The following is a 13024-nucleotide window of genomic DNA, read 5'->3' on the forward strand; positions in this document are numbered from 1 at the left end:
CAGGCAATCACAGTGCTGCCTTTTGGAGGGAACCAGTAAGACAGAGGATCCAAATACAGCAGCTTAAATGAACCAATAGTAGCTGTACCCTCTGGAACCAAAAGGCAGTTACTTTATCCTAATGCAAATACAGACAATAATAATACAGATATAAAATCCTTTGACTCAATACACAACAGTGTGAATGTGGTTCTTTTTGCTTTTCACATTGTTACCCTATCTTTTCCCCCCAAAGAGCTTGGGATGGCATACACAGACCCTATTTTCCAGGGACTGTCCTGGATTTATAGAAGCCGTACCCATTTCTGATTTGATCCCGGAATGCCTCACTTTTCCTTAGGACGTACCTATTTTCATCAGAGAAATGTTGGAGGGTATGGAGTTATCTGACCCCCCCCCCCCCGAGCCGTCTGAAGGCAATCCTGTATACTGGGAAGGATTTGTTTTTTTAAAAAAATGTTTTATTATGTTTTTGTATATGTTGGAAGCTGCCCAGAGTGGCTGGGGCCACCCAGTCAGATGGGTGGGGTTTAAATAGTAAAATTGTTGTTGTTGTTGTTATGGAATAGGACGCCCCAGTTTTCATGAGAGAAATGTTGGAGGGTATGCCTACGCTTCTAACCGTTTGTCCTCACAATGACCCTGTGCAGCAGGCTAGGTTGTGAGAGGATGACTTGGCCTCAAGTGACCTCCATAGCCAGGATTTGAGCCCAGTCCTCTTGCCTGGTCAAGGCCTGACGCACCACTAACTGGTTTTCCTTCTCTCTTTGCCACCCTCTGCCTTCCCTCCAGCCAATGCCTCCCGCAATCTCTTGCACACGCAGAGAGACATGTGCATCAAGAGTCCTGCCCTCTCTGCCCACAACACTCCATACTGCGTTACTTTTTTGCCCAGTCGGCTTGTCACGTTGCCCCCTGTCCCCACCTCACCCTGTAGGAGGAGACAGCTCAGTCCACTCAGGACATTTTCTCCCCGTTATGCCAAAGTTTTGACATTTTGTCTCTGGGGCTGATCGAAAGTGCCTTTGAACCTGGCACTGTGTCCGTGTGAGAGAGAAGAAGGGAAGGAGGGAGGGCTGTTGGTCCTCCTGAAACCAGAGTGAGGTAGTGAGGGGAGGGGAAATGAGTGGGTGGAAAGATATTTCTTTCCCAATGACTTCATCCCCCAGACGCGTCGTTACTCAGCTGTGCTGGCTCAGTGCAAAACTCTCCGGCCAGTGAATCCCGTAACCCTTTTATCCATCCATCACCAAATGTCTTTCTGAATCGCATCCCCATACTCGTAATTTCTCTTCGTCAGAGGAAAGGACACCTAGGTTCATTTCATTATCCAAAGCCAGAAAGTTCCAGAAATTCTGCTGAGATTTCATGTCTGCATAGTGACATCGTAGGCACATATGAGATCATAAACAGGGTCATGTACATTACAGAAATTAGTATCCCTGCAGCACATGAGATCACAGCGGTAAGTGTTCTCATTATCAACCTGGATGAGGCCCCATGTCACAGCAGTCTTCTTCCGGCAACCAAGTATTTTCTCAAAAAACCTTCCCATATGAGATGAAGAGTAAACAAGAGAAAGGGGGGAGATTAAACCAGGGGTAGGCAACCTAAGGCCCGGGGGGCTGGATGGATCCAGCCCAATCGCCTTCTAAATCCGGTGCGCAGATAGTCTGGGAATCAGCGTGTTTTTACATGAGTAGAATGTGTGATTTTATTTTAAATGCATCTCTGGGTTATTTGTGGGGCACAGGAATTCATTCATTTTCCCCCAAAAAATATAGTCCGCCCCCCCCCAAGGTCTGAGGGACAGTGGACCGGCCCCCTGCTGAAAAAGTTTGCTGACCCCTGGATTAAACATTTGCATTTCCCCTAGTAATCAACTGGATTTCACATGAAATGCTCAACCTCCTTCGAAATCACTGCTTACCCTTGAAGTTAAACACATCCCCATTTTACAGATGATACAAGGGAAGTAAAATCCACTGCTGATCAAAGATTAGAATCCAGATCTCAGACCCTCCAACTGTCCCCATTTTCAAGGGACTGTCCCGGATTTACAGAAGTCATCCCAGTTTCTGATTTGATCCTGGAATGTCCTGCTTTTCCGGCTTAGGGCGTCCTTATTTTCACCAGAGAAATGTTGGAGGGTATGCCATACATGCTCCTCTTGCCACTGAGGAATTGTGAACTTCCAATTCATTAGACGTTGGGTTCTTTTGACAGGTGATGAATATGGGCACCCATAAGTTGTCAAATACTAAATATTTACTTCTATTCAGCAGCGTCATGCTGCATAAACCACTGCATATACCGCTGTGTGCTGACCGTCAAAGACTGCTGTGGCTTCAATATTTGGAGGAGCCAGAGATGGCCACCAGCTTTAAAAGAGGATTAGACAAATTCATGCAGGAGAGGGCTATCGAAAGCTGTCGCTATGACCTTCCTCCACAGTTAGAGGCAGTAATGCTTCTAAATAGCAGTCATAAGAACATAAGGAGAGCTTGAGGGATCAGACCAACAGCCCATCTAGTCCACCATCCTGTTCTCACAGTGACAGACCCGTTGTTGGAAACCGCAATGGGACAGTGTCTCGCATGTTTGTGGAGCTGAGCCTCAGCAATTGAGAGAGATATTTCTCTAGTCGAGGACCTGGGCATCCCTCTTGAGAATCAAAAGAAACCGTTGTATCTTGGCTTCCAGTGGGCCCAGATTGGAAGCACCGAACTAAATGGCAACAAACATTATTTCTATAATGTTTAGGGAGGCTTTTAATGTTTAATAGATTACTGTGTTTTATTTTTCTGTTGGAAGCCTCCCAGAGTGGCTGGGGAAACCCAGCCAGATGGGCAGGGTATAATTATTATTATTATTATTATTATTATTATTATTATTGCATCTCTCCAGCTCCCATTTCAGAATAGTGCATGTTTTGATCTTCCGTGCTAAATTAATGAAATGACCCGTCGACAGCCACAAGTTGCTGCCAGGAAATGACAGGGTTAAAAATGTATTTTAAAAAAATATTGTCACGTCACAAATTTGGTTTCCAGTAGCAAACGCACCCAGGGGAAGGGAGGGGAGGTGTCCGGTATCAGAATGCTCCACCAGTGACTTTGCAAGACTGATATAGCTCTGAATGCCAACCCCTCTGGAATCGGCATTCAGGAAACCTATATAAATCACCCGCAGCAGGGACAATAGGCTAGACCGAAGGGAGACTCCGAGAACTCATCCTAGTTCAAGCAGAAGCCCAGCCGCAACAATGCACGGAAAGAGCGTGGTCCTTCGCAGCTCCGGGAGCCTGGCTGCAGCCGAGCTGAGCTGCCAGGTATCAGAGAGAGACACATCCCGGAAGGAATCCTTCAGTGCGGAATGGAAGGACCTCTCACTCACCGCTAGGCCTGAGAATGGGTGAGTGTTGGGCTTGGGTCTGGTTGGGACCCTAGCCTTGGTCCAAACTGTTATAATCCAGCCAGGTGGCTTTGTATTTGTTAGAGAAGTCTACTGGCTTGATCCTCCCAAGGAAGCCTAGATAAAGTCAAGTATTGGTAGATGTTAAACATGCATTGCAGGGGGTTGGACTAGAGGACTCTTGGGGCCCCTGCCAGCTCTATGATTCTATGATACAGTCAAGTCTTGGAGGTGACAGACATGTGGGAATTCTGTCAAAGAGGAGGGGCAGGGGGAGACATCTCAGGCCCCATCAGTGTATAAAGTTTGGGGGCTTTTTTGCCCCAGTGTGCATCACATCGAGGCACTTACCCATTCACTCAGCTTGCAGAGATCCTTTCGCCAGAGCTGATTTCCAGGCGCTGTTTGCTTTTTTATGCTCTGAATAATTTGGTGTGCTCAGCAAATGAGACCACGGCATGGTTCACCTCTGACAATGAAAGCGTAGACTCTGCTTTTAGCAATTGTGGTGATTCAGTTTTGAGTGCTAAATCTCTGCTCTGGTTAATCTGTCCCTTTCCTTTCTAACCCTTTGCAACTTGTATGAGTATGAAATCAGGGGAGAAAGTATTTCGCCCGGTATGAAGCAGTCTAATCATATTTGCCAGGCTAGGGCTGGGATGGTAAGGTGTGGGGGGTTTTAAGACTGGGAGAGGGGGCTTTGGGGTGCATAGAATAACAGAAGGAGGTGTTGCTCAGCGCAGGATTCGTAACACTGGGTGCAACTAGGGCATCACTGTCAGATGGCTGCCTAGTCTCTGCTTGTCAACCTTTTAAGCAAAGAAGAGCATAGGAACCTAGGAAGCTGCGTTAAACCAAATCAAACCCATTGGGCCATCTAGCTTAGCACTGTCTACAGGGACTGGCAGTGGCTCTCCAGGGATTTGGGCAGAAGTCTCTTCCAACCCCACTTGGAGATGCTAAAGCATGACTGAACCAGAGCCTTGGGGTGAATCTATGATTAATTCTCCACTCCTCTCCACAGCTGGTCTCGGTTTGAAGCAGACAAGCAGCGCAGAGAAACTTACCGCCAGCAACGGGAAGCCCGGGTCATAGTGCAGAGGTCTCCATGGGGCATCCTTCGCTTGGGTCTGCTGGGCCATCCTCTGACCTCCTACCACCTGCCCTACCAGCGGCCTTTGCCCCTGCCCATCTTCACACCGACCAAGCTAAGCGCCAGGGAGCTCACCCCAACTCCCTCAGAGTCTGTGGAGTCCTTGCCGGCGTCCGGCGTGTGTCTTGATAAGAAATCTGTGGCCGAGATCACCAAGGAGCTTCCCCTGGTCATCCAGCCCACCTGCCCCGACTTCAAGAAAGGCTTGCCCCGCTCCTTGTCCCGTTCCATGTCTCAGGATGCCCAGAGAGGCTGAGCATCCGGGACCTTTCCCCAACGCAACGACTTTCCTTCGGGAACTGGCTTGGATGCCTCGGGGGTGGTGGCCCCCACCCCACACCTGTTGCTGCATGAGGACAATCCGAAGGGGGCCAGGGACATAGAAAAGATTTGGTAGGATCGAAGCCACCTTGAGGACTCCAACGGAGAACTCTTGGGGGTGGGGTGGGGGCAAGGACTAGGACTAGGGCTATCTCTGTGTGTAAATGTATATATTAGATGTACAGCATCGCGCACTTCTTCCACCAGTGCTTTCCTTTCTGCACCGTGCATTGCAGTGGTGTTTATTTTATTTTTTTAAGGACTACCTCCCCAGGGAGAGTTAGGGAGAGCCCCTGAATTAAAGGAGAGAGAAACAGAAAACAGCAAGAATGTCATACACAAAGCAGCTTGTGGAGGTGAAGGGCCCTCCTCCCTGTGGTTTCACATAGCTGGGTGAAACATATTTGTAGATGGATGGTGATGGGAGCCCTGCTTCGTGAGTTTAGCAGGAGAGAGCGAGGGTTCCTTGCAGAAAGAAGAGGAAGGTTGAAGGGTTAGCGGCAAGTGAGAGAGTATGGAAGACACTGGCGATGCTCCTGGTTCTGTTTCAGCCGATGTGGCCTGTGCAGGTGTTTGGTGGGTGGAGAGGAATCCGAATGTTGTACTTGGGGAGCGGGGAGAGCTTAATGTTACTAAATGACTTTTGAGGTGGCGTTCTCTCACCCTCCTCCCCAGATAGACCTGACTTGGGGTACGGGGGCTTAGTAAATTTCCCAGTGCATCTATAATGAGGAACATCTGCATCTTGGGGAGGTGAAGATGAGCCAAAGTTGAATTAAGGGGCTAATAGAGAGGGAAAGGAAGAGGCCTGGATAGAAGAGGTTCAAGGAACAGATTTGGTTTTACACCTCATCCCACCAAACTCCTCCTCATAGGGTATGATAAACTATAGAGAAATCATTAATTGTAGAGAAATCCACTGTGAATACCCCTCCCAAAATGTCCTGTATTTCTTGTCCTTTGTTTTACTTTTGAAGAAAGTAAAAAATATCGATCATAGTGGAATGCTGTTTGGTGATTTATTGTATTCTTACAAGATAAATAAAAATGAGGGGAATGACGGAAAAAAAATGTCTCCTTAATTTCAAAGACCTCCTTACTTTCGAAGACTTTGCATCTTTGTCAGTTGCCTGGCAAAGTTGCCCACCTCTCTTTTTCATGCTCAAGGGATGTGTGCCCTGAAGAGTGACGCAGAAGTCCAACGGGTGCAAAGGAAAGGAAGCTGGTGTCCCAACTATGAAGAAAGCCAAGTCGGCCACTGATTCTGTGCTGCAACCTCGCAAGCAGACGTCAGTCTCTCAGTTCATTTCACGCTGCAGCACACATTAGGAAGCAAAGCAAAACGAAGCAAACCTTACCTTGCTGCTTTTGGAAACACAACATCGAATTGGGTGGCATAGTTTGGTTCAGTCCAGCTTGCGTTAGTCAAGGAGCAGGGGCGTACCCAGGATCAAAACTAGGGAGGGGGGCGAGCCATGGTCGTTCAGGTTGTGACATTTCAGCACGGAAAAGGCGAATGAAACCAAACTTTTAAGAAAATTATATATAATTATAGCAGTGCTTTATTACGGTAGTTATTACAATTATTTGCTTGAATTTTTTTAAAAAATTTTATTCTAGTTACATGTCTTATACTAATATCATTTTTCTTGGGTTTGAAGAAAACTTGTTCAAAACTTTCGTTTCAATCCAGTCCTGATTTTCCTTGAAGAATTTCCGATGGACGCTCATCAAACACAACCCAGTCAGTCTGTCCTCTCCCATTGTACTTCTGAGCCAGGTCTTTACCCTTTTAAATTTAATTTTCTTACAGAAATTACTTAACTTACCTTTTTGGAACCAGTTTCTTATATCCATTTAGGCAGCCTCAATGTCTTCTAAATGTAAATAAGAAGGTAAACTAATAGCGGGCGGCTCAGTTTAGTGACGCGGAACTCACTAGACCCCTCTAGAAGATTCCCTCTTCTCTCTGCTAGAGCCCGCTAGAGACCTCTCCCTCTCTTGAATCCCAGTGGCTGGCTGACATAGATTCTTCTACCAGTTGCTAGGTGGCTCTAGATACTTCTCGGTTTTTACACCATTTTAGTGTGTAAACACCATGTTTTTACACCATCACCCTACCTAATTTTGTTTCGTTTCATCACTTTATAATCATTAAAAAAATTTTTTTTTGCTTCTCGGGGGGGGCAGCTGCCCCCCTTCCCCTCGCTGGGTACGCCCATGTCAAGGAGCATGCAGCTGTTCACATGACTTCCATTGCGGAAAGAGGGAATAAACATGGTTTATTTACCCTTACAAATGAACATGGCTGGAAGGATGAGCCCACAGGAGCAAGAACTGCAGTAGGGAAACAGTGGGGAGGGGCAGGATTAAGCTGCTTCTGTGTCTCCATTTGGGATCTCTCCCTCCTGGAGCTGCTACGACACGTGTATGAATGCAACATCCTCCTTACTTACCAGAGGTAAAACACCCTCAAAACAAGCACCCTTCCATCACAGCCAGCCCCACACCAGGATGTGTGAATCATAGCTGCCAAGTTTTTCCTTTTCTTGCGAGGAAGCCTATTCAGCATAAGGGAAAATCCCTTAAAAAAAGGGATAACTTGGCAGCTATGGTGTGAATGGAAGTCCCCCTTCAAACACACATACGCCCAGGTACTGCACAGGAACATGGACCTCCCCGGTGATTATGAGCTGTATTCAACTAACAGCGAAGTATAACCCCATGGGTATATGCTGAATAAAAGTTAGTTGAACACAACCCATAGAGACAAAAAAGTGATCGCAAGATGTCCTTTTAAACCACAACATCTTTTTCGCAACTCGGACCTGGATGTTGTTGAGAAGAGACCTTTGAATCAGCAAATATTTTCCCCCTTCACCAAAATCTCCCCTCAACTCCACAAATCCCCTGAGCTCCATTGTTGAAAATGTGCCTGAGCCGATTCATTAGCTAACAGTTTATAGCTAGCTAACCGCATGTTCACAATGATCAAAGCATGTAGACCCTTGTCGAAATCTGTGACTCCCTAAGGATATCCAGGATATATCCAGGGAGTAAATCTGTGACTGAAGGCAGGTTTAGCATTGGAAGTCATGTGACGTTTGAAAAGAAACACCTCAGAATGCAGTTATTGAGTTCACTGGAAAGGCCTACGTCCATCTCCAGCCTATGTGAAAACAGGGAGTTTTGCGGCAACTTAAAAGACTTTAAAAGTGGATTGTGGCATAAGGTTTTGTGGAGTAAAGTGGACAACTCCTTTTGCCACAATAAATTTGCTAGTCTTAAAGGTGCCACAAGGGAAGGGCTGCTCAGTAGCAGAGCCTGTGATTTGTATCCTAAAGGCCACGGGTCCAAACCCTGGTGCCTGCAGACAGAGACGGAAAGACTTGTTTAAAATTCTGGAGAGCTACTCCCAGTCATTGTGGACTATGGACTCAGCTACATTAGCCAAAAAACAGTGTTTTGAATGCGTTATAAACATGCAACACCATATGGTGCTGGAGAGCAAATAAAAAATAAAAAATATATTTGCAATTTCCCATTTTGTTTTCTTTCCTTGTTATAACAATTTAATTTCTGGCTTACTTATAGCGTTTTTTTTCCTTGTGTGAAGATCCACCCTAATTAAATGAAAATTTGGGGTTGCCTTTTACAGCCCAAATCTCCCAAGGGACTCAGAGTCCCCTATGTCCATGACTGGTCAGAGAAGAATGGGTAGAGGCAGGAATCAGTAGAAAGAAGGAAGGGATATCTTTATTTTTGTGTGGCAACAGAGTCCCACCACCACCACCTTTCACAATGGTGAGGAACCAGAACAAAAGTGTGTAACAACTTTTAAAGATTTTAAAAATTGCCCAAGTCCTTCGCCAAAGACCACCCAAAAGCGTCATACAATCGTTACAGAAAGAGGCAGTCTACAACAGAAATTTGATCGTGTGGCCCAGGGGTCAGCAAACTTTTTCAGCAGGGGGCCAGTCCACTGTCCCTCAGACCTTGTGGGGGGCCGGTCTATATTTTGGGGAAAAAATCGAATGAATTCCTATGCCCCACAAATAACCCAGAGATGCATTTTAAATAAAAGGACACATTCTACTCATGTAAAAACATGCTGATTTCTGGACCGTCCACGGGCCGGATTTAGAAGGCGAATGGGCCGCATCCGGCCCCCGGGCCTTAGTTTGGGAACCCCTGGTGTGGCCTGTCTGCTGTCAAGATCCATGATAATGCTTGCCGAATGCATTACCCGGGCCAGTCTGGACCATTCTTTGGAAATGGTAAATGCTCTAGTTTCTGAAATCATTGTCACAGACCTCTCCTGTTCATACACAGGATTTGTAGGTGAAAAGAAAAGGGTTTTCCAGGATATTTCCCTTTACTGCAGGGGAAATATTTGGGGTTACCAAGAGAGCTAAAATGACATTGGTATTGACCTATGTACTAAAATAAAGTGTCTACTTCTTCGGAGAATATTTCCTAATTTTGAAGGATGAAGGATTGGTTTTCTGTGGAATGTGTGTCCCTTAATTTTTTTTTTAATAACACAATACAGACCAATGGTCTGACTTGGGATAAGGCAGATCCGTCCTATATTTGTTGTTGTTTTCCTTAGGCTGCAGACCTCTTTGTTGCTTCTGCTGCCAAGGCAGCTATGCCTCTAGAAATTCAGCCTAACCCAGTATAACATAACAGCATGAGATACTTTCGTAGGGGATGCTGCCTGACAAGACCATGCCTTGGCATTGTGCTCTTAAGGAATGGCGAGAGCAGTGCGGAATGTGTTTATCTCCTTCAGAAGGACGGATCACATTTGGGTTTGTCACATGTGTAAACAGATCCCAGAATTCTGTTGGGGCTCTGATTGTTTTGCACTGTGCAAACAGCAGCCTCTACACACACACACACACACACACACACACACACACACACACACACACTGCAGGAATGGGGCAAGCAGCCTTGTTCCTGTACAGATGCAAAAACAAAACTATACTGAGATAAATCCCCGAAATGAGATATTGATATAGTGAATGATATTAAAACTAAACTAATAATTGTTCAAAAAAACAAAACAAAATTAGCTTAAATCTCCCGAGAGAAACCTTGATATAGAAAAAACATAAATTTCTCAAAGAAACCTCTAAATAAAGTAAACCTTGACGAGGTGCTGGCTGAGTGACTCGTTTCACTGGGAAAAAAATCTCTGTTTCCTCAGAAGGAAAATATTTAGGGGCTGAGGTTTTCTTATCAAAAACTAGACAGGAACTGTAGACTCTGAAAAGAACTGAAAGCTACACCGCAGCCTGGGGTAAAACCCCCCCAAAATAAGACTCTAATTTTGTTTAAACTAAAGGTTAGCTAATATTATGAGACAGTTCAAATAAGGAATATCATAGCTATTTGAAAAAGATTAGGTAGAGGGTTGTAAAAGCTCTCCTAGTTGTGATGTTATAATGCCATTGCTAAGACTGCTGATGGATAAGAAAGATTATTGCTTTTTTGCCATTTTGTTCCTGTACAAGGCTGCACGCAAACAGGGTCTGAGCATACTAAGGGACATGTAATGGCCCCTAACTCAGGACACACAAGCGGGGCAGAGAGAACGGAATGGTATCCTGGAAGAGGGCATGGCTGGCTGGCTGGCTGGAACACTGAAGAGGAACACAGGGCAACGTTTTGTTGCTTGTCCCACTTGTACACAAATAATAACCACCCCCACTCCATGCACAAGAAGATCCCTCCTCCCCTAGCAACCTCCGAAACCAAACTCTCTCTTACAAACAGTAACCAAAGTTAGGGCAGAAGACCTTGGCGACCGACCCCAAAGATAGCCTGATATGTACAGGCTCGGGCTCCCCTTTGCAGCCCAGCCTTCACATGTCTCTGCCCGTGAGGAGCCCAAGTCACTAGGACGATAACAGGGCAGGCCTGGTGATCTGGCCCCTTGGGGATGTGGGCGAGACCCTGCGGTGGGAGGAGGAAGGGATGGGACAGCTAATCCAAGCCTTTGGGCCAGGTCCGTGATGCCAGAGCAGGGCCAGGGCATTTGGCAATGGTACAAGGTATGGAGTGGGCTGGGAGGGAGTTATATAACCCAAAACCAACAGGGCTGCCAAATCCTTCTAGCGATTCTACTGGGAAGACAGTGTGATTTGGCAGGCTCAAAGCCAGGATTCCTGAATGCTATTTATATATATGGGGGAGGAGGGCACTGCTGAAGGGTTAGAGCAAAAGAAATGCTGTCAGCTATGACACTGGGGGGTCAGGACCCACTGCTGTGCCATGGTCTGGTGGTCTAATGTGAAACCCAACAGCAGCAACAGCATCTGAAAGGGCTGAAGACCACCGACCTCCTACAGCTGCAAAAAAGGAACAGAGAACAGCAAGTAGCGTTTCCTTTCCCAGTTTTCCCAGTCTTAAATCCCATTTCCCACATCCGTTGGCAATGTTTTAAAAAGACCTCGTGAAAATTCATTAGCATTTCTAACGAGAATTTCCCCTGGTACGCAAAGCTTTGCGTGCAAATTTGCCTAACGTTACACAGTATTGTCAAGCAATTCCCCTTCATACGACACAGTTTGTATGTTCTTTTCACTATCATATGCATTTATATGCACACTTTATCGCAGCTTGTGTGTGTGTGTTTTTGGTACATGTTTCTTAGCTGGAGAGCCACACTGCAAAATTCAGAGAAGTGTGAATTCCAAAAGATGGCTGGGTTTCGGTTTGTGTGTTGCAATACCGTCCAACATTCCTCTGATGAAAGTAGGGATGTCCTGTTTAATAATAATAACAATAACAATAATAATAATACCCTACCCCAGCCACTCTGGACAGGCTTCCAACATATATAAAAACAGCATAAAATATTAAACACTAAAAAAAACTTCCGTGTACAGGGCTGCCTTCACATGTATTCTAAAGGTTGTATCGTCACTTATCTCCTTGGCTTGGGGGTTGCATAACTCCATACCCTCCAATATTCATCTGATGAAAATAGGGACATCCTAAGGAAAAGCGAGACATTCCGCTATCAAAACAGAAACTGGAACAGGGACAAAATGGAGGGTCTGGTATTGTTTTGAAAAATGCAAATTGGGCATCTTTCCTTTGAAAGAGGACCTGCCTATGAGAGCCCACACCTGTGGTCTGAAATGGAGCAGTCTAGGCAGTTTAGTTTATTCCCCACCCACCCCCAAATAAACAAATAACCTTTTCATACTTACAGGCCATCATGATAGACATTTTGGTCACTAATCAATAATACACCTTATCAGGGTTTGCCCCCCTCCTCCACCCTCAACCACCCCATTAACTTTGTGGATGTTGACCTCTAATAACTGGAGCAGAGCCTTTCCCTTCTCCCAAGCACACATTCTTATCAGCTTCCCCTGATTTAAAAGCATTCTTGTACTTCTGTATTTGGAAAGATGCTCCCTCCTCCCTCCTCCCTCCTCCCTCCTCCCTCTCCCCCCCCCTCTTTAAATGGGATTGAGCTTTAAAAATAGAATGAGGACTTGGCAGGGGACTATCAGCATGTCCTTTCCTGGATGGAGAAGTAAACTGTATCTTTGTTTATTTGGGTGGCAGGTGAGTAGGGAGGTCAAGAGTGGTTGTCTCCAAAGGCCATGAAATAAACCATAAAAAGATAATCCTGGCAGATTAGCACATACACAACCAAGCGCACAAACTTCTAGGTGGTAACTGCCTGCTGTGTGTGTGCTGTTCCTCCCCTCTCCCCCCAGTTTTCCTTTTAAAGCATTCCCCTCCACGTGAGACCACTTCCTAACATAACAGCACAAACCCCTCCAACGTGACCAAAGGTCAGAGCATCCAACACGTGTGGATGGCAGAGGAAACAGGAGACTTCTGGTCCGGGTAAAGCAGCCGATTCCCCTGAAACTCAGCCTGCAGGTTGCAACCCATTTCCACCTCATCAACCCAAAGGGTTGGGAGGGGAGCAGCGAGAAAGTTACAAACTGCAGCAAAATGAACTAACACGTATCACCCTATTACCCAAGGATCTCGTTTATTAGGTATGGGAAATATTAACTATGGATCAGATATTCAGTTAAGATAGGGTTGCTGTATTTCAAAAAGTAAAAACCAGGACCCCCCCAAAAAGTTGACTTGCCT

The 13024-nt window shown here is 45.8% G+C and overlaps 1 protein-coding gene across 1 annotated transcript; it reads left to right on the forward strand.

Moving 5' to 3' along the window:
* Positions 1 to 3207: 3207 nt before the first annotated feature.
* Positions 3208 to 5887, forward strand: TCAP (titin-cap). Its single transcript, XM_035136562.3, has 2 exons — positions 3208 to 3414; positions 4439 to 5887. Exons 1-2 carry the CDS (start codon positions 3266 to 3268, stop codon positions 4821 to 4823), a joined length of 534 nt encoding a protein of 177 aa, XP_034992453.1. The 5' UTR covers positions 3208 to 3265; the 3' UTR covers positions 4824 to 5887.
* Positions 5888 to 13024: the final 7137 nt, after the last annotated feature.

This window comes from Zootoca vivipara, chromosome 12 (genome assembly GCF_965207765.1).
Source record: "Zootoca vivipara chromosome 12, rZooViv2.hap1.1, whole genome shotgun sequence".
NCBI lineage: Eukaryota > Metazoa > Chordata > Lepidosauria > Squamata > Lacertidae > Zootoca > Zootoca vivipara.

Coding starts and splice junctions, on each gene's coding strand:
- TCAP (XM_035136562.3), top strand. CDS start 3,266: ATGCACGGAAAGAGCGTGGTCCTTCGCAGCTCCGGGAGCCTGGCTGCA. Junction 3,415..4,438: donor ACCGCTAGGCCTGAGAATGG/GTGAGTGTTGGG, acceptor TCCTCTCCACAG/CTGGTCTCGGTTTGAAGCAG.